Source organism: Mesoplodon mirus, assembly GCF_964341445.2.
Source record: "Mesoplodon mirus genome assembly, chromosome: 8".
Taxonomy (NCBI): Eukaryota; Metazoa; Chordata; class Mammalia; order Artiodactyla; family Ziphiidae; genus Mesoplodon; species Mesoplodon mirus.
In genome coordinates, this window is record NC_138984.1 from 81051733 (window position 1) to 81077216 (window position 25484).

At 35.9% G+C, this 25484-nt stretch overlaps 1 protein-coding gene across 1 annotated transcript in view; it reads right to left on the reverse strand.

Annotated features, from left to right (window-relative positions):
• Nucleotides 1-25484, reverse strand: part of TTC21B (tetratricopeptide repeat domain 21B) — an 89314-nt gene that overhangs the window by 37431 nt on the left and 26399 nt on the right. Inside the window, exons 9-19 of the mRNA XM_082629815.1 lie at nucleotides 24026-24218; nucleotides 23482-23579; nucleotides 22974-23174; nucleotides 18921-19050; nucleotides 14755-14912; nucleotides 12461-12685; nucleotides 10384-10622; nucleotides 8518-8590; nucleotides 7006-7116; nucleotides 6128-6266; nucleotides 376-482 (exon numbers count right to left, since the gene is read on the reverse strand). Of these exons, the coding sequence (XP_082485941.1) occupies nucleotides 376-482; nucleotides 6128-6266; nucleotides 7006-7116; nucleotides 8518-8590; nucleotides 10384-10622; nucleotides 12461-12685; nucleotides 14755-14912; nucleotides 18921-19050; nucleotides 22974-23174; nucleotides 23482-23579; nucleotides 24026-24218 (1674 nt within the window). The remainder of the gene's footprint in view (nucleotides 1-375; nucleotides 483-6127; nucleotides 6267-7005; nucleotides 7117-8517; nucleotides 8591-10383; nucleotides 10623-12460; nucleotides 12686-14754; nucleotides 14913-18920; nucleotides 19051-22973; nucleotides 23175-23481; nucleotides 23580-24025; nucleotides 24219-25484) is intronic.

Consider the following 25484-nt stretch of genomic DNA (forward strand, 5'->3'; position numbering starts at 1 on the left):
AGGAAATGTGTACAAAACCTCTACATTGAAAACCACAAAACATTAAAGGAAATTAAAGTAGATATAAATAAGTGGAAGAAAAAAATGAGTTCAACTCCTGCCTATGACACTAGTCATGTGACTTCACACAAGTTGTTAAACCAAGCTCCCTCAGCTATAAAACAGGATTAAAAATATCAACCTTCCCTAATTGTTATAATAATTAGCAACAATACATTTAGACAGTACAATCCACTGGCATTCAATCATTATTTCTATTTGACTTATTTTCTATGACAGCTGGGCCAAAAGACTGTCTTCCTTTTACGTGTGGCATATTTCCTTCTGAGACCATCACCCACCCTTAACCCCTAACAAACAAAGGCATTTGTTTACCTGCTGTAATGAAGTAACTGCATCACCAGGTCTGTCCACTTTACTATAAACTTTTGCTAGGAGAACTTGAGAACGTCCATCATCCATGAGAGCTGACAGTTCATTTACTATGAAAGAATAAAATATAATGGGAAAAAATAATAATTCATTTAAAATAAATCTTTACATTTCTCTACAAGTTTTTATATTTGATTTTGAAAAATAGTGAATAAAGTTTAAAAAGGTCCAGTAAATTAACTGAAGAATGGCCAAATTGGAAAAAAAAAAGATTTAGGATAAAAACTGGCTGGAATAAAAGTTAAAGAACTGGAGGCTTTTCTTAGACATACAAGAGATAACAATATAACAACACAGAGAAGAGTTTCAATTTCCATTCTTTTTTTTTTTTTAAAGATTTAATTAAGTAATTATTTTGTTTGTTTATCTGTCTTTGTTGCTGCGCATGGGCTTTCTCTAGTTGTGGTGAGCAGGGGCTACTCTTTGTTGCGGTGCATGGGTTCCTCATTGAAGTGGCTTCTCTTGTTGAGGAGCACAGGCTCTAGGCATGTGGGCTCTAGAGCGCACAGGCCTCAGTAGTTGCAGTGCACGAGCTGTAGGGTACGGGCTCAGTAGTTGTGACGCATGGGCTTAGTTGCTCCTCAGCATGTGGGATCTTCCCAGATCAGAGATCGAACCTGTGTACCCGGCATTGGCAGGTGGATTCTTAACCACTGCACCACTAGGAAAGTCCTCAATTTCCATTCTTAAGTGTATAAGCACTTCTGCTTATTGAAGTCATTTAAAAACAAGATAGGGTAGTTGGTACATGCAATTAAGAAGATAACTGCTATTTATTTTTAAATAACAGAACTTAATAAAGTATACATATATATACATACATATATACATAATAAACACTGACTTTGATGCCAACCTGTCTGGTTTCAAATCTAGGCTTTATCACTTTCTAGTTAACAAGGTCCTAGTCGAACAAGGTAGTTTTCTATTCTGTGCCTCCCTTTCATCTGTAAAATAGGGGAAATAATAGTACCTATCTCATAAGATTACTGTAAAATTTAAAAAGTTAGTAAATTATTAAATAAGCTAATATATGCAAAGCAACTAAAGTCTTTACATGTCAAGTGCTATTTAAATATTTGGTATTATTATTTTGTAATCTAAGAGTAATAAAAGAACCTTATATAATTAACAAAAAGATGTTTCTTCTACCATTTATCGACAGCATGGCCTGAGCCATATTCTGTTTGAAGTGGTTTACATACATCATTATTTATTTAAAATCTCAACCTGAGAAGCAGGTTTTGTTATTGCTATTTTACAGGTAAGAAAAGCTCTAAGGGGGTACAAGGAACAAGGAAGCCGCGACAATGGTGAGAGCAGGCTGGAAGGAGAGGTCATAGGAGCAACAGCATGCATGTGTGAAGGCCATGTAAGCCACTGTAAGACTTTGGTTAACTCAGAGAAATGGAAGACAAGGGGGAGCTTGAGCAGGTGTGATCAAACTTTGGTTGTTTAAAAGGTCCAATAGTGCTGCTGGGTTGGGAAAGGCTGTGTCCAGCTGTGGGGTTGAGGATTGGGTAACAGGGAGACCAGGTGTAGTCTACTGCTTTAATCCACCTAAGAGACGATGTATCTAGGACAGGGTGACAGTAGTGGAAATAATGAGACACAGGAGAATTCTGAATGTATCTAGAAGGCAGAACCAAGAGGATTTCCTATGGGCAAGGGTGAAGGCAAGGATTTTGGTTCTTCAAAACTGCAAAGAAGGCTGAAGTTACTGAGATAGAGGAGGCTGCACATAGAACAGATGGGGGAGGCAGATAAGGAATTCACTTTCAAACATGCTAAGTTTAAGATGTTTCTTAGAACCCTGATGCTACTATATCAGCTAGGTGAACCTGGATAACTCAAGAAAATTGAGTATTAGATGCTAATTTTAAAATGTACATAATTTTATTTGCCTCATAAACTAATATGAAAATTAATAACATATAATGAAATGCACATGAAGGCATCTAAGTACACCATTGGATGTGCTCAGCAAATTATTAAATGAAAGTATTTATACTGCATAAATGTAATATACTTATGCCCATATAAGTAAAACATACTACTTGAATCTCTCCTCCTCTACAACCTTTTAAAAAACGCATATCCACATTTAGGCCATCTGTAGTGTTTCAAGCAAGGTCTGACAAGACTCATGCAACTATTTTTACGGAATTAATAAATGCATTCAAATTAGGAGAGTTTAAGCATCAACTTCAAAGCTAAATTAAATGACCATTTTAGACATATTAGAAAATTTAGAGTTGGCTTGCCTTATCTATGTATCCAAACATATTTTAAAACCACAGAAAACATGGTATTGGCAAAAATAAAAATGGGGAGGGGAGAAGGAAGGAACTCCAAACAAAAATTCCCAGAATCAGAGTGAAATGTATAAAAAAAGTTTATAATATGATAAAGGTGGCATTTCAATAAATGACAGTGAGATATAATTGGCTATCCATTTGGGAAAATCTATAGTAAAAGTTGTATGTGAATTAAAGTTCTCCATTATAAAAATTAAAATTCTCCATTTATACAAATTAAAATTACAAAAACCCCAGAAAAATATAAGAAAACTTTTTTTAATGTTAGGATTAGGGAAGCTTTTTCTGAGCATGACAAGAAATTAAAAAGTCAAAAAGAGAAAAGACTGGTAGGTATTATATATGATAATTAAATATTCTAATTGACCAATGAAATGATAAAGTAATTTGATAAAGAAAGGACAGCCTGGGAGAAAATATCTGCAACATGAATATAATAGGTAAGAGATTAATGAATAATAGGTAAAGGATTAAGAAAAAGGATATGAATGAAACAGTGAAAATACAATCTATAGTTATAATACTTAACCTTATCAATCATCAAAGAAATGTAAATTAAAAGTTTGTTTTCTCTATAAATACTACAGAATGTTGGGACATTTTTACCCTTAAGAAAAAACAATGGAGCAAGATTCAATTCTAGGAAGTACATAGTGCTATATAAACAAGGATTCTATCTCAGTAATGTTTTCTTCTATCTAAATGTCTATTGATAGGGGACTCATCAAATAAATTATGATAGTGACATACAGTAAAATACGCTACCTATGTTAAAAAATTTAAAAGTGCTATATTTGCCAAAATGAAGAGAGGCTATTAAATGAAAAATGCATACTGCAGACCTATAGTATAATATGACTCCTTTTTGGTAGAAAAAAGTGTTACGTAATAGTGTGTGAGAGATAGGGGCAGGGAGATTGATCAGGACGTGGTTTTCTCTGGAGAGTGGGAGAGGGACACAACTTTCATTCACTTCTGTAATCCTCAAATTTTTTCAATGAACAAGCACTAGATTTTATTAAAAGGTACAGATCTTTAAAAAGTAAATTTGTATGAACTTGTAAGAAGGCAATTTGATAGTATCCAATTAAATTTTAAGTACACATACCCTTTAACATAGCATCTTGCTCTTAAGAAATATAAGCAAGTGTATGCCAAAGAATGAGATACAAGGATATTCATTTTAACATGGTTTATAACATCAAAAGACTGGAAGACAAACTAATTGGGGGAAAATTAAATAGCTTACGGAGTTATAAAATATTGTGAGTCCATTAGATAGAATAATATGGATGTACTGACATCAAACTATATCTGCAACATATTGTATGTGAAAAAAAATTGCTGAATAGGAAGAATGATGCATTTTGAAAAGAACAATATGCATATTACACTTAGATATTTACATAAATATATATAAAATATACACCAAAACACAAAAATGGTTACCTCTAGGGAGGTCTGAGAACACGGCAAGTAGAATTCACAGGAGAAACTGGAGACTTGTACATTATACTCTTTAATAATGCTGATTTTTTTAAAAAAAACAACTTTTAAAAAGAATTATAAAAATGTTTACTTGTTTAAACACAGGTTGTAGCTGCAATTTATAGGAAACTTCCAACAAAGCTACAGTAATCAAAACACAATGGTACTGGCACAAAAAAAGAAATATAGATCAATGGAACAGGATAGAAAGCCCAGAAACAAACCCATGGACCTCTGGTCAATTAATCTATGACAAAGGAGGCAAGGATATACAATGGAGAAAAGACAGTCTCTTCAAAAAGTGGTGCTGGGAAAACTAGACAGCTACATAAAAAAGCATGAAATTAGAACATTCTCTAACACCATACACAAAAACAAGCTCAAAATGGATTAAAGACCTAAACCTAAGACCGGATACTATAAAACTCTTAGAGGAAAACATAGGCAGAACACTCTATGACATAAATTGCAGCAACATCCATTGCTGGATTTTTTCAATCCACCTCCTAGAGTAATGAAAATAAAAACAAAAATAAACAAATGGGACCTAATTAAACTTAAAAGCTTTTGCACAGCAAAGGAAACCATGAACAAAATGAAAAGACAACCCACTTCAGAATGGGAGAAAATATTTGCAAATGAAGTGACTGAAAAGGGATTCATCACCAAAATATACAAATAGCTCATGAACCTCAATATCAAAAACATAAACAACCCAATCAAAACATGGGCAGAAGATCTAAACAGACATTTCTCCAAAGAAGACATACAGATGGCCAAAAAAAGCACATGAAAAGATGCTCAACAACGCTAATAATCAGAGAAATGCAAATCAAAACTACAATGAGGTATCACCTCACACTGGTCAGAATGGCCATCATTAAAAAATCTACAAACAATAAATGCTGGAGAGGGCGTGGAGAAAAGGGAACCCTCCTACACTGGTGGTGGTAATGTGAATTGGTACAGTCACTATGGAGAACAGTATGGAGGTCCCTTAAAAAACTAAAAATAGAGCTACCATATGATCCAGCAATCCCACTCCTGAGCATATATCCAGAGGAAACCATAATTCAAAAAGATACATCTACCCCAATGTTCACTGCAGCACTATTTACAATAGCCAGGACATGGAAGCAGCCTAAGTGTTCATCAACAGAGGAGTGGATAAAGATGTGGTACGTATATACAATGGAATATTACTCAGCCATTGAAAAGAATGAAATAATGCCATTTGCAGCAACATGAATGGACCTAGAGATTATCATATAAAGTGAAGTAAATCAGAGACAGACAAATATCATGATATTACTTATATATGGAATCTAAAAAAATGATACAAATGAATTTATTTACAAAACAGAAACAGACTCAGAGTTTGAAAACAAACTTATGGTTATGAAAGGGGAAAGGTGGGAGGGAGGGATAAATTAGGAGTTTGGGATCAACAAATACACACTACTATATATAAAATACATAATCAACAAGGACCTATTGTATAGCACAGGGAACACCACTCAGTAATCTGTAATAACCTATATGGGAAAAGAATGTATACATATATATATGTATAACTGAATCACTTTGCTGTACACCTGAAACTAATATAACATTGTAAATAATCAACTATAACACAAAATAAAAATTAAAAAAAAAAAAAAACTAAAGGAAACTTCCTTTATGTCACTTTGGAAAGTAGTTTTCTATAACACAAACTGTTTCACAAATCTGTTTTAAGATTTTTAAAATATCTTATTTTAGTAGAGTGACATTCTGACAAATGAAAGAACCAAGCTCACATACACTAACAATACAAATACATACTAATATAAAAATAAAAGAATCAGATATATTAGGTATACTTTTCCAAATAAGAAAGATTTTCATACCAGGTTCATGAGCTAGTGCATGTTGAAGAACTTTCTCTGCTTTGTCATACCATTTCAGTTTTAATAACAGCTCAGCCAAGTCATAGAAAAGATAATTTTGTTGTCCATTTTTCAGAGCAGCTTCATAATAAGTGATTGCCTAAACAAAATCCATTTCAGTTAGGGGAAAAAAAGGCAATGAGAATGGCATTCAAGCATAGATCCTACACACATTACGACTTAAAGCAATTGGAAGTAACCTAAAAGCAGCTTATGCATGGACTTGCACTATTGATTAAGTGTGACATTTTTCTTACAGAATCCAATATTACACAAGACAACTAGCATTTCTTACAAGTAACTAAAGCAAAGTACTTTGTTAAAATTTTTTCCAGTTTTATTCCAAAAGTTAGTGAATGCAAATACTTTGCTAGCTGTTGTATATATGTTCAACAGTTACCAGGAATAGGGTAAGAATATAACTAAAGGAAAATCTATTATCCTTACTACAAAACAAACAAAAATGAAAACAAAAAACCAAAAAAAACCCTCAAAGCACATGGCTTACCAAAACTGGTTCAATGGAAAGGACATCTATTATGCTTTGTCATATGATAAAAGAGATGTAACAACAGCAAGTTTATCATAATTTATTTCATGGCAGAATTTTGCTGTAAGGTGAAACCTGAAGAAAACTTTAGGGTCCAAAAAGTCTTTGCAAAATGCAGCAGAGAAGAATCTGAGACACTGAGAAAGTCTTTAACACAAATTCCAGTTTGTAAAGACAAATTTGGAGTTTCCAACCATTACGGTACAAACAGTGCTTGCTGACGATCTTTCACTGAGCAGGGTTTGCAGATTTGTTAAAACTGATACATTGCAAGATATAAAGTATTTACCTTTGAGTAGTTGTGAGTTTTGACAAGAGCTTTCCCAATTTTGCTTGCCAATGTTCCATCCTTTGGGTTCTGATTTAATGCTTGCTCATATGCTACTATGGCTTCTTCAGGCTAATGTTGGCAGATAAAAAATGAAGCAATAAAATAACAGCTTAGGTGGCTCCCATTAAATGGCAACACTTCTATAATTAAGGTCTATACTTGGAATACTTACTAAGACTAATAAAGCACATACTAAGTCCAGAAACCTTAATAATTTCAGAGAGCTGATAATCAATCACTAGTGCAGGTGTAACTCACTAGTATAATCCCACCCATGTTACTTAGGTCCATGTCCTCATAAATAGTCATATGAGAACTAAGAGACAGCTTCCTGACAGCTTTTCACCTGGCATCATTATAAAAGCCAGAACCAGAGGTCAGAGGATTGCTTCCCTTTGAAGAAAACACCACCTTAGCCAGTGCTCTTTTCATCCTTTTGTTTAAAGGTGACTCACCTTACTTCTGGTATCATCTCTATTTCAAATGATAGTGCTGAATAACTGGATCTCAATTTGAAAAATAACTGTAACATTTTTTTACGCGGGCCTCCCACTGTTGCAGCCCCTCCCATTGCAGAGCACAGGCTCCAGATGCGGAGGCCCAGAGGCCATGGCTCACAGGCCCAGCCGCTCCACGGCATGTGGGATCTTCCCGGACCGGGGCATGAACCCATGTCCCCTGCATTGGCAGGCGGACTCTCAACCACTGCACCACCAGGGAAGCCCTGAAAAATAACTATATCTTTTTAATTGTAATGGCTGTCTCCCTTTTTATTGTGATGACTGGATCTTTGACTATTAAGTAAACGTTATTAAAATGAGGGGAGGGGATTTGGATGAAGGTGGTTAAAAGGTACAAGCTTCCGGGCTTCCCTGGTGGCGCAGTGGTTGAGAGTCTGCCTGCCGATGCAGGGGACATGGGTTCGTGCCATGGTCTGGGAAGATCCCACATGCCGCGGGGTGACTGGGCCCGTGAGCCATGGCTGCTGAGCCTGTGCGTCCGGAGCCTGTGCTCCGCAGCGGGAGAGGCCGCGACAGTGGCCCGCGTACCGCAAAAAAAAAAAAAAAAAAAAGGTACAAGCTGCCAGTTACAAGATAAGTAAGTATTAGGGATGTAATGTACAACATGAAAATTGACACTGCTGTACGTTATACGTGAAAGCTGTTGAAAGTAAATCCTGAGAGTTCTCATTACAAGGGAAAAATATTTTTTTCTATTTCTTTAATTTTGAGCTATATAAGATGATGGATATTCACTGAACTACTGTGATAATCATAGCATGATGTATTTAAGTTAAATCATTATGCTATACCTTAAACTTACACAGTGCTGCATGTCAACTGTATCTCAATAAAACTGGAAGAAAAAAACTCAAATTCCTTTCAGTAGAATGTTATACTAATCACAAAGAAGAATTTTTGGGTTTTGTTTTGTTTTTAAATCTAAGTTCAGTAGTATCAGAAACTTTACCTCTTGAATATTCATGTATGCATCACCAAGGAGAATAAAAGAATGAGGGCTGGGAATCCTTTCAGCAATTTCTCTGGAAATCAGACAAACTCTACTTAGTATATTGAATACAAATTTCTTCTTCTAAACCAATTAAATAAAAGATAAGCTTATTTTTTCAATGAACTAATAGCCTTCAGAGTGCCTTCTTCATATCCAACAGTGTAATATTGTTTAAAAACCCCAGCCATACCCACACTCAGATTGTTTATGCTAAGTCAACAATTTTTTTCATTAAATTTTTCTATTTCCTGAAATGCAGGTAAAAGTATACAGATAGATAGTAAACATATAAGCTCTCATTATCCAGAAATACATGATGTGGGAATGAAGTTGCAAAATATGACAAACACTTATCATCTTCCTATGCATCTTGAGCTCTGATATTCATGGCATAAGTCATATACAACGAGTTACCTTAAAAAATATAAAATATTCTACTTCAACATTTGCTGCTTATTTTCTACCTTCAAAATGTAAACTGCTAAAGGTCAAAATACCAAGGTTGCTCAAATAATGTGATGCTAAGTCTTTAATGTACAATATCTCACTTAATTGGCCCAAAAACTCTTGAGAAAATTATTACAATTATATAGATAATGCTGAGTTTACTAGAGCTAATGTGTCAGATCTACTTGAAAAAAAAAAACCTATGATTTTAGCTACTATACTATAGTGCATCCAAACACATCAACCCTATTTTATATATGCATAAATATATGCACTACCAAATGTAAAATAGATAGCTAGTGGGAAGCAGCCGCATAGCACAGGGATATCAGCTCGGTGCTTTGTGACCACCTAGAGGTGTGGGATAGGGAGGGTGGGAGGGAGACGCAAGAGGGAGGAGATATGAGGATATATGTATACATATAGCTGATTCACTTTGTTATACAGCAGAAACTAACACAACAATGTAAAGCAATTATACTCCAATAAAGATGTTTAAAAAATAATAATAGAATAAAAGGTGTGAAGAGTGAAAAAAAATTTTCATATCATTAGAGATGATAGTGACGGTATTTTAGAAACATCATAGAAAATATAATCTAGGAAACTCCAGTCCATCCATCTATACAGGGGGTGCTGCTCAGTTTCTTTGAATCACTCAGTACCTACAAAGAATCTGAGCAGCTTTCTGGGCTTTGATATTTACAAAATATAGATGAACCAATGACTTAATTCATCAACATTTTACTATTCTCAAGGCTAAAACATTAATTTTCTCTCACATAGACTGTGTGCTTGTATCTTTATCTTTTTGTTTGGGGAGAAGTGTAAGAGCAACCTGTGTGTGCATGTGTGCACCCATGTTTCGTGTGAGAGTGTGTGTGTGTGTGCGTGTTTTGTGTATCCCAGTAGCTCCTAACGGCATCAGTGTATGACACTTTTTAAACCCCTGCCATTTCTGTAATCCATACCTTAGTGTGGTATATACTAAGCCATAATTTTCTTCTGCTATAACTATGATACTGAGTGTTAAATATGACTATATAGCCCCTGAATTGTTACATTACATAATGCTTTTAAGCTATTAGAATACATGTAATTGTAGCTCTTTCAAAGTCCAAAAATAACATCTGATGAGAGAGGAGGGCTGAGAAACTGAAGTAAGCCACAGGTTGAAATAAACCATAATTACCATGATTTACATTTGAGGGAGAGTAACTTGGTTAGAGTTACTGTGTTTGGTGGTAGCAGAAGGAAGCAAGAACACATTAAGGAAGGGATCTATAAAGTATCTGAAAAGCAGTTAAAAGAAAGAAATTTGGGGATTAATTTTAGGAGATAAATGTCAAAATATAATGGGTTGAAAGAACCATTTACCTGTAACAAGTGATATATAACATCTTCTCTTTTCTGTGCTTCAAATATATATCTGCCATTTTTTCTTTGGTCTCTATGAAATAAGGCTGCTCAGATGTAACATTCTGAAGCATGCTTAAAGCCCGCTCCACATCTCCCTGGGCCAGAGCTAGGTCTGCGTTAGCAATAGTGACACGCAACTCTTCAGATGTCCCGGAAAATTCATGGATGGCATCTTGTAAAACTTTGGCCGCCTCATGCTGTAAAGGTGAAATTAAAGTAACATTCAAAATTTCAACAAATTACACTACAAACTAAGGTTTTCTACTAATACAGAATGAACAATAAATGTTGGTACAGTTAGGATATTTGTGAAATAATGATAGATTTTTTTGAAAAATACAAAAATTTAAAACCAAACTCAGAGACCAAATTAAGATGACATTATAAATATTTGTTAGCTAGGGCTTTCCTGGTGGCACAGTGGTTGAGAGTCCGCCTGCCGATGCAGGGGAAACGGGTTCGTGCCCCGGTCTAGGAAAATCCCACATGCCGCGGAGTGGCTGGGCCCATGAGCCATGGCCGCTGGGCCTGTGCGTCCAGAGCCTGTGCTCCGCAATGGGAGAGGCCACAACAGTGAGAGGCCCACATACCGCAAAAAAAAAAAAAAAAAAAAAAATTTGTTAGCTGTAAAGTGTTCTCATAACTAGGACAACAGCAGTTGCTACATAAGACTTGTTGCTACTATAATTTAATAAACATTTACTTTGCACCCAGCATTGTAAATATTAACCCATTTAATTCTCGCAAAAATCCTCTAAGGTAGTTACTATAATTACCCCCCACTTTGCAGTAAGTAAAATGAGATTCAGACAGTTAAGAAGTAAACAAATGATAGAACCAGAGTGACTCCAAAGCCTAAATTCTTAGCCATGTTCATCACTGCATCTTCGATGGGATCCAGTCCACAGTCACCCTCTGTACCCGATGGCTCTACATTACATAGCAGATTACGTTATTCCCTACACTAGGACGTCATTTTTGTTATACCCCAGGTGAATATATTTCCTAATTTCCAAATCTGTACCTCAATGAATCTAAAATGTCATTGATTTTAATTCATCTCAACTTTAGAGATTTTAAAATATTCTGATTTAAGAAACGTTAAAATGTGAAAAAAATAGTGCATTTCAGAATCAACTATCTATAGTAGAATTGGTTCTTCTTATTAAGTGCATTTTACATTAATTTATTAGTGAACTGGAAATTCTTTGAGATTTGGCAAGTATCTGGACACAGCCTTCTTAATTTCCACTAAAATATGAAACATGAAATAACTGATTAGCAACAGTTGCAACTTAAAAAACAAATATAAATGATGTTAAGTTCCTCATTTTCTACAAGGTTCTAATTCTTTTCTCAGAATTACATTTTTGTTTGCCTTCTTTCTACCTATCTATCCATCTACCTATCTATATTATTCTTTAAGTCCCCCTAAGTATTTGATTTTATGATCTATCTATCTGTATTTTTTGAAGTATTTGATTTTATGATTTTCCTATTAGTTTACCAAAGCTGTATTATTTCAGTGGTTCTTTTATTTTCTCAACTTTTAGAATTTCAGATTGGTACTTTGATTTTATTCCAGTAGTACATGTGTGTGTGTGTGTGTGTGTGTGTGTGTGTGTGTGAGAGCCCCTTTAGGAATTCACAGAATTATAACTATATTATACTATTACATTTCATGATAGGCCAAGTAATCATACATTATATTATTATACACATTATATTAATACATACTACAGTACACCATATTACATTATATTATTACTTATATTACACATACAGTGTATATCTAGTATTACATCTCATGGTAGCCAATGTAAGTACACTGATACACAAAGTCATCCCAGTACAAACTATGCCTAAATTCAGGGGCTATAGAAAGTAACATGATCTGGTGCCAAGTGATGAGAAATAAATTTTCTAAACTTTACCACTTGGTCAAGCGAATAATTTTAGCTTTTTCATTTCCTATGACTCTATATACTTGAATAACAAAATTCAGATCTGAGCCACTGAATTACACTTGACCTACCTGTTCTCCATTTAAGCGGTGAACCTCTACCAACTCAAGAAAGACTGATAAACGATGGCTTGCATCGACTTCAGTTTTTCTGTATTTTGACTTTGAGGAAGTTCCAGTTCTCCTCATTCCTGGTAAACTCATTGCTATATGCAGGGTTTTAATTGCTTCTGCTATTTCTCCCATTTTCTTTTGTGACTGAGCTTTTATCAAATGATACAAAGGATATTCTCTCACCTGAAAAAATAATATTCAGAAATACTTCATTGGAGTGTTTACAACATCAATACATAGTTTACAATCCATCAAATGTTATAATAATAGGATCTTTGAGGACAGTCTACTCTGTGATTGTATGCTTGAGGTCTATTTCTGTCCTCTTACTCATGTTCTGATCATTTATTATATTAAATCAGAATTCAGGTAACCTAGTGTTCCGCTGGTTAACAAACAAGTTAAGTGCTTCTACCATGAGAGGAAAGAAATTGCACACAAAGTTTATAAGGCTAGCAAATATATTCTAAGAAATTATTTTAGTTTTCAGGAAATGAATTTCTCTACCTCAGACTTCTCGTACTGAAATAAAGTTATCAGATTTCTACACAGTTTCTTGTCTTTCCTTAATTTTCTAATTTTAAGATTAAAAATTTCAGGGCTTCCCTGGTGGCACAGTGGTTAAGAATCCACCTGCCAACGCAGGGGACACGAGTTTGAGCCCTGGTCTGGGAAGATCCCACATGCCGCGGAGCAACTAAGCCCATGCGCCACAACTACTGGGCCTGCGCTCTAGAGCCCGCGAGCCACAACTACTGAAGGCCGCGCTCTGCAACAAGAGAAGCCACTGCAAGGAGAAGCCCATGCACCGCAACAAAGAGTAGCCCCCTTGCTGCAACTAGAGAAAGTCCACGCACGGCAACAAAGACCCAACGCTCGGGCTTCCCTGGTGGTGCAGTGGTTGGGAGTCCACCTGCCAATGCAGGGGACGCGGGTTCGTGCCCCGGTCCGGGAGGATCCCGCATGCCGCGGAGCAGCTGGGCCCGTGGGCCATGGCTGCTGGGCCTGCGCGTCCGGAGCCTGTGCTCCGCAGCGGGAGATGCCACAGCAGTGAGAGGCCCGTGTACCGCAAAACAAAACAAACAAAAAAAAAGACCCAACGCAACCAAAAGTAAATAAATTAAATAAATAAATAAACAAATAAATAAATAATTTAAGATAAAAAATTTCAGGAAACGTTAATCAAACATTGGTTTTACCCTTTGATACTACTCCGAAACACGTAGTAATGAATCTCCTGTCTTTATTTTGGCTATCAACAGCATATACAGAAAAAATAAAGAGAATGACAAAAGATGAGGAAGGAGTCAAAGGGAAGAAGATGGTCCAGAATGAGATGATGTGGCAGCCATCTAACCTCCAGGATGTCTACAGTCCTCCTAATGCTCGGTTCTGAGCCATAGCTAGGCATCGTGTTTACCTGTGGGCCTTGTGTAAACAATCATGCTTACGCTATTCTCTCAGAGATACAGCACTGGCACTGGGGTCATAATGCAACACCAGTCTTGAGAACTACCATCCTAAGAAGCAGGCATTATCTTCTGCAAACCTTGCCTGGAACTTGAATTCTCCAGTGCACTAAAGGGTTCTCACATCGAAGGGCTCAAGACACTGCGAACCAAAGCAAAAGTCTGAGGAGCTCCTCCTTGACTCCAGGTTGCTCAGGAAGCCCCTGAACCTAGGATTTTCTGTAATGCTCAGGGATATGAGATGTTCACACTGAATATCTTGGACAGAAATCTAGTGTGTTTATATCCTCAAACTATGTACCAACTTTCAAAATGACTAGCTGTTCTCTGATGATGTATCTAAAAAGAAGTTATTAAAAACCAAGGTCCAAGAAAGAAACAGGCAATAAAATAAAATCCTTATACATAAAAATATTTGGCACAATGTTCTACAGTCTACAATTATCTCTACATATTCATAGTGCATTTAATGTTCACTATAATTGTAGGGTATTATTATGTAAGTGTTCTAGAAAAGAAAACTGAGGTTCAGAGAGAGACAGATGAAAAGACCAGACACCATCTCCAGGTCTTTTATTGCCAAGTCCATATAGTTGTTTAACTACACCACAGTTGCCTCCATTTTTTTCTCCTACTGCTAATGAGTTCAAAATATTTTCCATTAAAAATGCATTTGCTAGCAAAATATTACAGGCTAAGAAACAAAATAGTTGAATATGTAAACATTTGCTAAAGGTTCAAGGAAAGCAATATGTCTTATCCATTTGAGTCTGGAAGACTTACCTTAAAATTATAGCTCAGACAAAGTTCAAGAGACTGAGAACACAATTTGAATTTTTCCTGAGACAAATAAACCTGAGCCATCAGGAGATGAGCATCTGCATAGGAAGGACTGTGTTCTAGGCAATGCTGCAGATTATTATAAGCTGCTTCAATATCACCTAATGAGGAAACAAAGCACTATTGTAATACAAAATGATCAAGAGAAAACCTGAGAGAACAGGGAGAAAAGTATTTAGTCTATGGATAGTTCTGGTGTTTGAACTTAAAAGTTCTCTGTTTGTAAGGCCTTAGCTTAACCTCTACCTGCACTAGTCAGTTTCTTTTTAATATGAATGAAAGAATATACCTAAAGCCAGGCCATCCCTTGATCATAAGGAGCAAATCAGGAAAAGTATGTGAAAAAATCTGAAGCCCTTTAAATGTACCTGTATTTTCCTTGTCAAAAAAATTTTTTTAATTTACAATTTCATTAAAATAAGTTATGTAAGACATAGAAATTTAAACAGAATGTTATAGTGCCATATCTAGGCTAGAAATTTTACTACTGTACAAAAAATAACCAAAAAAGGCATGAGGATATATTCCAGAGGTTTGGAAATGTGAGTTACAGATTTAAAATGCCTTTAAATACTAACTGAAATATCAAATGTTTTGGAACCACGGGTATTGTACATCTGGAAGACTTTTTCTTTTACTGTAGTTGGTTTACAATACTGTGCTAGTTTCAGGTATACAGCATAACGATTCAGCATTTTTGCAGATTATATTCCATTATAGGTTAGTAAGTACATCTGGGAATCTTAAAAATAGAAGGAAATGATCAAGATGAAAGTGAACAGAATATTGGAATCTACCTTGGGCTGAGAGATAAGGTAGAAGAGGCTCTTCAGAGAAACAACAGCACAGACTCTAGGCGCTAGAAGTTTCGTGATGTCACCCACACTGATTTGCATTTAGCCATCTCATAAACTGGCCTTAAGTAGGTGTAGCTAGGCCAGCTCCCCATGTAACTCTGCTAAGGTATCCGTTCAATTACTCTCTGTAACCTTACCTAACACCTTAACAGACGAAGTCAGGCCTTCAGTTCCCAAATGCTCAACTTTCTTATAACAGAAATCCATTTAAACAGAAAACGCTTTCTTAGAGACAGAGGATTAATGAACAATAATTTAGCTGGGGTAGCACAATAACTTATTAAATACAGTGTCTAAATTTGTCAGTTAACCAACAAGCATAATAAACATTAGCTTCTTTTTCACTGTGATATAATCCAACACTCAGAACTGTGCAGACAAAAAAAGAAGGGAAGATTAAGCATAATAAATTCTCATGCAAATTACCACCCCCATATTCTTTTAGGAAGGAGGAGGATTAAGGAGATAACTTGAAAAAAGAGCTTATTACTAAGTGGAGAGAGTACATAGAAAAGAATTAGGGTTTGCAAATAAGAGACTGGAAGAAACAATGAGGACTGTATGAATAACTGAAATCATAATCTTTTTTGTTTCTTCTAAAGATAAGGAGGAAGAATATGTCCGGTTAGCTTCAGGAGGCCACTAAGTATTTCAAAATGGAGAAACGGGTCATCCCTGTTGGGAAAAAACAGGCCATAAAAACAAAGATCACATCAATATCACATTCTTATCTAAGAGCAGCCCAATTTCTCTTGAGAGAAAAATGGAAGAAATTTCTGTCCTGCAGTTCTGCCTTTGGCAGGTCCTATGTAATAAAGAATTTGGCTGGCCTTTATCCCAGGGAGACAGGGAGACAGTTCCCAGGAGACAGTCTCTAAGTCTTGGAATTTCCCAAGCAATAGGAGAATCTTTGTTATTCACGGTGGGCCCTGAGAGCTTATGCTAATGCTGTGACTCAGGATGGTGGCTGGCCATGCCAGAAAGACCAACCCTGTGAACAGAAGGGTAGGGCTTTGAGCCACCTATAACCAGCCTAACCTAGGGAGAGGGGAGTTGGAGACTGACTTCAATCACATGGCCAAAGATTCGGTCCATGTCTATGTAATAAAACCCTAATAGGGCTTCCCTGGTGGCGCAGTGGTTGAGAGTCCGCCTGCCGATGCAGGGGAAACGGGTTCGTGCCCCGGTCCGGGAAGATCCCACATGCCGCAGAGCGGCTGGGCCCATGAGCCATGGCCGCTGAGCCTGCGCGTCCAGAGCCTGTGCTCTGCAAAGGGAGAGGCCAGAACAGTGAGAGGCCTGCGTACCGCAAAAAAACCCAAAAAAACCCAAAAAAACCCAAAAAACCCTAATAAAACTGGATACCGAACCTTGGGTGAGTTCTCTTGGTTGCTAATGTTCCACAGGTGTCGTCATACATTGATGTGTCGGAAAGTTGATGTGTCCTGACTCCACAGGGAGAGGACAATGGAAGCTTCACATCTGGGACCCTCCCAGACCTCACCCTCTGCATCTCTTCCTTTTGCTGGTTTAGATGACTTTCAAATTTCAGTTTGCTATCATAACACTCTAATCCTAGATATAGTTCTTTCCTGAGTTCTGTGAGTCTTTCTAATGAATTATCGAACCTGAAGGGAATCATAAGAACCCTTAAATTAGTAGCAAGCTAGTCAGAAGTGCAGGAGGCCCTGGGAACCCCTGAACTTGTGGCTGCTATCTAAAATGAGGGCAGTATGATGGAGAATTGTGCCCTTAACCTGTGAAGTTTAGTCCAGCTCCAGGTAGTTGGTGCCAGAAGTCACTGTAGTTGGTGCCAGAAGTCACTGCAGTTGACTTCTGGCAATTTAGCAAGAATACTGCTATTTAAACACGTGCCACCACTGTTTCACATTATTTCAGGCTGTTCTTTTTAAAAATGGGGTTAATATACAAGAGTTTCCTTCCTAAGGCTTTGGCAATTAACTATTACTATATTGAAATTGATTTATATCAAAATTCAAAATAAATAATGAGTGTTTACAAATTAATCACAGAACTCAAAGTCCCAGTTTGATCACCTAGTAGGTAGTACCGGTTCTAACTGGGAAGAAAGTAGAAATATGATGTGGCTCAATAGAACTCAATCAGAAGAAGGTAATAGAGAGTCAGTTCTTACAACTAAGGTATTTTAGAGGTGAAACAAGCTTTTGTGATCATTTGGTTCTCTTTTTAAAACAGTTAAAGGGACTTTCCTGGTGGCACAGTGGTTAAGAATCTGCCTGCCAATGCAGGGGACACGGGTTTGAGTCCTGGTGCAGAAAGATCCCACATGCCGTGGAGCAACCAAGCACGTGTGCCACAACTACTGAAGCCCGCGGGCCTAGAGCCCGTGCTCCGCAACAGGAGAAGCCACCGCAATGAGAAGCCCGTGCACCACAACGAAGAGTAGCCCCCGCTCACTGCAACTAGAGAAAACCCGTGCACAGCAGCGAACACCCAACACAGCCAAAAATAAATAAATAAATAAATTTATTTTTTTAAAAACCCCAAAACAGTTAAAACTGAAATGCAAAAACTTAGTAAGGTCAAACTCTTAACTCGTTCCATTATGTGCAAGAAGTAACTGTTAACGATAATGAACACCTTGAAGTTGGTTTCTGTCCTATAGGACTTTACAAACTTAACTTTACTTTGCATAGCATTCAGCCAGCAAAGATACATACGTTAAGTACCACATGATGGTCTATTTTTATATATGTTGTCATATATATGTTTGTATCCTAAAAATCTAAGGCTATAACTGAGGATATTTTTTTAAAGCTATGTATAACCAATCACAGAAACTAAATAGGAATTAATCAATGAATTTCTTAAGGGCCTGAAACCTGGTGAACAGCACATTTGGTCATGCCAATGAGTCAACCATTATAATCTGTTCAAATGAGAGATTAAAGACTATAAATTATACTGCCAGGACCTAGTACCATCTGATGAACTTTTTTTAAGTGGTAGAACTGTATTTTCCCAGAAATTCACTTGAACCACAGAAGTTTATAGTAATTTTTTAAAGAATTAAATAGTAAAGAAAGTTATGCAGTTTTATTTTGGTTAAAAATTACTTATCTGTGCACACGTAAAATGTGCATTTTATGTGACTATTCTATGTGACTATTTTATGTGACTATTCATACGAGGAGTGCTTAGTTTGTTTATACTAGTTCTCACCAACATCAGAATATAAAGGTTATTTTAAGATTTTAATGTATATCTTACCTGACAAATATTTCACTTTTGCTATTAGGAAGACAGCTTGCAGAAGACCAGGAACAGTTCTTACTATAGTCTCCAGGATTGAGGTACAACGTCTGAGAAGTGGAGAAAGAGGTTGCCCAGGACTTGCAGGCTAAACAAATCAGCAGATCATTTTTTATAAGTTTATAATAGTATTTAGCTAAAAATAAACACATATTAATTGTAATGTGAAGAGCAAAAATCACGTATTTTTCTAAAATCTGTCTTATTCTATTTATTGCTCAATATTTTTACTATGACTGGACTAATACTAATTTATCTCCCTGGGACCTATGAACAGACTATATAAATGATGGCTTTTGCTCAGCAAAATAACTGTGAAATTATTATACAGTTACTAATTTGATAACATATGAAATGAGCATATCTGTTTAAAAAATCTGTCAAGAAAACATATCTGTTCAAAGGAATGATAACGAGAGGTAGAGTTTCTTGCTGGAATTGAGAGTCAAGGCAATGTGAGTTCTAACTCTAAACCTGCCTTGTGATTTACTCAGTTGAGTAACTTGCACCACCCCCGAGAATACTGTAAGGTCAGTTTTTAGAGAATTCAGATTTCATCATTCTAGTAAAAATCCAAAGGTTGAACACTCACGTATACTACACCAAATGTCTCATACCTTCATATTCCCCACTTTTCCGCCTGGCATGTTGTAGGCCCTCAAATTTTTTTTCTCTTTTTATTAACAGTGAATACAATAACTAAAGCAGTACTAGACCACTTTTTTATTCTTTTAATGGCTGTCTATTCAACCCATCTTTATCCAGTGGTTATTCACTCACAATTTAGAAATGTGATATTAGAGTTTAAATATCAATTGTTCATTCTCCCTGCTTTGCCTTACTAATGCTCCTTCCTTTATCTGAAGGATGATCCTCCCATCCCCCCAATCTTAAACTCCACATACACAGATTCTTAACTGGAGCACCACCTCTTACTGACGGTCACTCCTATGAAGAGTCATGGTTACTAACAAGAAAGTGTGGTATCTTCTCATTATGTTGAGGCACCAAAAAAATGTGTGCTCAAAAAGATTTTCAGAGTATAAAACGATTGGTGCCTAGAATATTTCAACTTCTTGAAATTTCTATAGCACTTACAATCTATGTAATAATTCAGCATTCTTTGTCTTATACAGTTCTATAGTAGTTTCATATTTAGTTTTGCCTCTTTTATAGGGCTAAGGGTCTTTATGTGTCTCAAAGATCAGACTCTTTTTTTTAACATTTGATCCATTTTATTTATTTTTTTAACATCTTTATTGGAGTATAGTTGCTTTACAATGGTATGTTAGTTTCTGCTTTATAACAAAGTGAATCAGTTATACATATATATATGTCCCCATATCTCTTCCCTCTTGCGTCTCCCTCCCTCCCACCCTCCCTATCCCACCCTTCTAGGTGGTCACAAAGCACCGAGCTGATCTTCCTGTGCTATGCGGCTGCTTCCCACTAGCTATCTATTTTACATCTCGTAGTGTATATATGTCCAGGTCACTCTCTCACTTTGTCACAGCCTACCCTTCCCCCTCCCCATATCCTCAAGTCCCTTCTCTAGTAGGTCTGTGTCTTTATTCCTGTCTTACCCCTAGGTTCTTCATGACCTTTTTTTTTTTTTTCTTAGATTCCATATATATGTGTTAGCATACGGTATTTGTTTTTCTCTTTCTGACTTACTTCACTCTGTATGACAGACTCACACAGTAATGGGTACAGAGTATATTCTTAAAACATTTATTTCTTCAGTGTAACTGAAAATAATGAAAGCATAGGTAAAAGGGTGAAGTTCTGATAATGTTCTCTGCCAATTGCTAAGAATTACTCATTGAAAACAACCATTGTTTTTTACTGTAATTTCACAGTGAATCATAGGAAAAAACCAGGACTTATATGGACAATCTCTAAGATAATGTTTGATTTTAGAAAGTATATATATAAAAGGGCCAAAGTAGAAATGGAGCTGGAGTGACAAGTCTGCCTTTCTGATATTTCCCCACAAAAACAGCATTTTAAATGCTAATTAGATTCTATCATGCTGGTGAAGGTTATATTATGGAAAAATAGGACGTCTGTGGACTAGGGACCCAACTACCATTTAACACGTTATTTCTTGCTTGTTGTACAGTTTACTCTCGGCAGAGCTGCCAGAAGACACTTTGAAAATGCTGAACTGGATCATGCTGGAAGCCTTCTGGTGGCTCCCCACTGTACTCAGAACTGAAGCCAGAGAAGTTAGCATACTGGTCTCTGTGCTGAGACCTCGTGGTGACTACTCCCCAACTCCTCACTCTGTCCTGGGCACACTCGTCTCTGTGTCCCTTTGGGCCACCTGCACAACGGCTCCCTTTGCCTGAAACATTCTATACCATATTCCCAAGACCTTCAAGGTTTTGTTCAAATTTTCCCATCTGAATGAGGCCTACCCAGACGACCTTATCTAAAATTACTACCCCCTCTGCCCTGTTCTGTTATTTTCTTCTGTGATATTCTAACACACTACATGATTGACTTTATTATGTCTCCTCCTGCTAGTACTCATGTTTCAAGAAGGCAAGGGTTGTAGTTTGTTTTTACAAACTATTTCCCCATCTCTGAGCAACACACTGGTGGCAAGCATTTGTTGAATGAAATCTAAATACTGCATGAGTACTGAAAAATGCTTTCCAACTCATTAGCAACTGAAACAGACCATGACTGAGACTGAGATCAATCCCAGGTGTGATTCCAGGCAGATTAGTTGAAAAAAATAGGTCATCACAGTCTGGAAAAGGACATGATGATCAATGAAAGGCAGCATGAGTTCCCTAAGGGAAGGTCATGAACAGTTACTGAAGTTCATTTACAGTTACTGAATCTGTAAATCAGAGAGAATGCTAAAAACTATGCTTTTAGGAATGAAATATTTGCTAGTGCCCATCACGATATCTCTGTGTTGAGTTGTGAGTTGAGTATAATAAAGTCAAGTCATCTGCTTACTGTCTGTAATGAGAGTGTTGGCTAATGGATCCACGTTAACTTGTAATGAACTCTCTGGCAATACAACAGAGGGCTCCATTCTTAGTTCTACTCAGAGCTAGATAGGCAGATGACAATCAGGATCCAAAAGGACAAGGTAATCTGGAATTATGGGATAAATCTGGAGAGAGAAAATTTCACAGGGATAAATGTCGAGTCCTACACTTGCGTCCAAAGTTATAGTGAATAACAAATCTAAGGACTTTAGTTAACAGTTAATTCAATAGGGGTCGATAATGTAATGTGATTCACAAAAAGGAAGCTAGATGGACATCCAGAATTAGGGAGCAAAGAATCTAATCTGAGTCTTGCAGTCCAAATCCATATTTGGAAGAGTGAGCTTAATGAGGCACTGATAAAATGAAAAATACACTCAGGCTTACAACCAGCGTTCTCAAACTATGTCATGAAAAAAGAAATGGTTAGAAACCTGGAATTGTTTAGAGGAACATGAAAACTAATTTCCAAAATCTGAAGGTGTGTTTTATGAATGAGGAATGGTCCTTGCCTAGACTAAGTAACTGGACTTGCTCCATGTCACTCCAGAGCAGAAGAAGGACCGATAAACGGGTGAATTTTTTAATATAAAGCAAAGTCTGACTTAACATAGGAAATACAGTCTAATAATCACAGTTATACAATAAGAACTGCATCTCTGAGTGCATCCAGAGATGGGATGGGCACTTAATGAGGATGTTGTGGAGTAGATTTGAATACAAGGTGGGTGTCTGAATTAAATGACTTCTAATAGTTTGTTTAAGTTTAAGATTTTAAGATTTTATGAATTACAAATGAATGTTTGTAAGCCAACACATTTATTAGTTGATAGTAGTCATTACTGTAAGTAGTTTCATTAAAAATTATTTCACCTAATATAGATACAAATACTTCCATTTTAAGACACTGATTATAGTCTAACATATAGAACATAATTTATTAGCATCTTTTATAAAACACCATGTAAATGCATCCTTGAAAATAAGTCCCAGAATTACTTACCTGCAATGGAGAGAAATTCAGATATTCTGTAATAATTTCTAGCAAGAAATCAGGATTTAACTTCTCAAAATACTGTATGCCAAGAGGTAAATCTTCTAAGTGTGAAAAATGAGTGTCTAGGACATCATTTAACAAATTAATAACTTCTTCTTGTCGTTTATTTTTCTTCATAGCAAGAACTGCATGTAAATAGGTTAATTCCTGGAAAATAGGTAGTTTTCATAAATTACTCCATGCAGTTATAAAGCCATTTATTTCTACTTAGATTTCAAAAGTATATGAAGTGCTATTTATGTACAGTATTTGTTCAAACTTAAATATTAGCTTGGATAGATTTTTAGAATCCTAAGTCTAATTATGCACAGAGGTAAATTAATAAATGTAATTACATATTAAAATTAGTGTACAATAGTCCTCTAAAACCATTACTAAATATTAAGACATTAAAAATTTCATATTTTATAAATAGTAGCTAGGATCTACCATCTGATAAAATAAAATACTATACCGCCGATTTTCCAATAGACTGCTGAATTTCACTAAGGAATTCTAACTGCTGATCTGCGTCCTGTAGTTGCCCTTCTATTAATTGACATTGGATAAATCCTAAAAAAAAAAAAAAAATACACAAAAATGGTAAAAATCCACATCATTTCACGCACGTACACTTCAAGCTAACACAAACAATATTAATTAAACAAGATTTTTTTTTGCCATAATACATCAAAGTTTTAGATTTAAAAACAAAGACAGAAAGAAGACAAAGAGTGAAAGAAAAGAAAATGGGTAGCTTTGTATCCATAGAAAATCAGTTATTAAGGTATTCATAATTTATATGAATTATCTCATAAAAATCTATTCTCTTAAGATAGTATTTAAGAAGTAAAAATTTTATTCTTAAAGGTACATGATTTTTTTTCTGTTGTAGACAGTGGAGAACAGTTTAATTTTAGAAAACCATAAAATATGTCTTTTCTTATTTAATGGCAGGTATGAAAAGCAATCATTACTTGCATCTGTATGAGGATCACTCATAGATATGGTTGTCATACCAATTAGTGCAGAGACACTGGTTTCATCTAGTGTCATGGCAGTCTTATACCACTTCAATGCCTCTTTAACTTTCCCCTGTAAAATCATTTGGTATCCAAGTTCTGTAGCAAATTCTGATTGCTGAGGAGTTAAACTAAAAGCTCTCTCTAGTAATGTTTGGGTTTTTTGAAGAATCAGTTGACTACGTCCACACTAAAAAGAAAAAAATTTTTAAGTTAGATTAAAACACTTCTACTCGGAAGAATTCATTTTTTCTAAATGTACATATAAATAATTTTTATTTCACAGATTCAGAATGTAGGAAAAATATAAAATTATTTCATAAAGAAAAATAAAACTACTCTATTTACTATCTAGACAGTGCAGCAAGAGTTCATATCCTATCAGAACTTAAACAACCTTATGAGTAATGCTTTTAAAAAACAGCTATCTTGAAAAGTTTACTGCTTCTAATGATGCTGCACAAGCAAAATTTTCAGAGCTCTTTTTTCAAACTGTCTCATGATTGTCCTATAATCAGAAAAGAAAATCATTACTTTAAGGTTTTATATATATTTATGTGTGTGTGTATATCTAGAGTAATATAGAGAAACATATATATATATATTATTGAATATATATATTTTTATTGAATCAAAAACTAGGACAAGGATCTGCTTTACCCCTAAAGACAAGTATACCACCAGTGAGAACCACGCCTTAGAATCTTCTTGAAAAAAAGCCTTCAAAAATATTTCAAGAAATGGCAATGCTGTCAGAATAAGTATATACTTTTTGAACATAACAAGTTTGAAGAGTTGTTACTTACTAAATTGTTTGATTTGTTGTAAAGTAATAAAAACCACGTGTCTGGCAGTAGGTAAATTAAAAAGGTAAATACCCCCCATTAACTCAAACCTCCATAATAGTGGGGTGGCGGGGCAGGGACAGTTCCTCTAAATTTCACACGATCCAACAATCTTTGTTTTTAAATAAGAGAATTCAGTTTATTCATGTCATTTAACAATTAATATCCTTGATTATTTTCTTTCAACTTTATTTTAATAATTATTTTACTTACTCTGTGTCTCCTTTCCTTATTTATTTTTTTCTACTTTAACTTTTCAATCCTCTCATTTCTTGTATTGATTTTAAAATTCTGCCGTATTTTTCTATTCCATTCCCAATTACCTTCTTTTTACTGCGAGCTTGTAATAAAATCATTTCTTTATTATTATAAAAAAATAAGATAGCAACCACTTCCCCCACCCAAATAGTCTATTACCCACTTTACAACATTCAAAAAATAGATTTAAAAACATAAAACAGGGCTTCCCTGGTGGCGCAGTGGTTGAGAGTCCGCCTGCCGACGCAGGGGACACAGGTTCGTGCCCAGGTCTGGGAGGATCCCACATGCCGCGGAGCAGCCGGGCCCGTGAGTCATGGCCACTGAGCCTGCGCATCCGGAGCCTGTGCTCC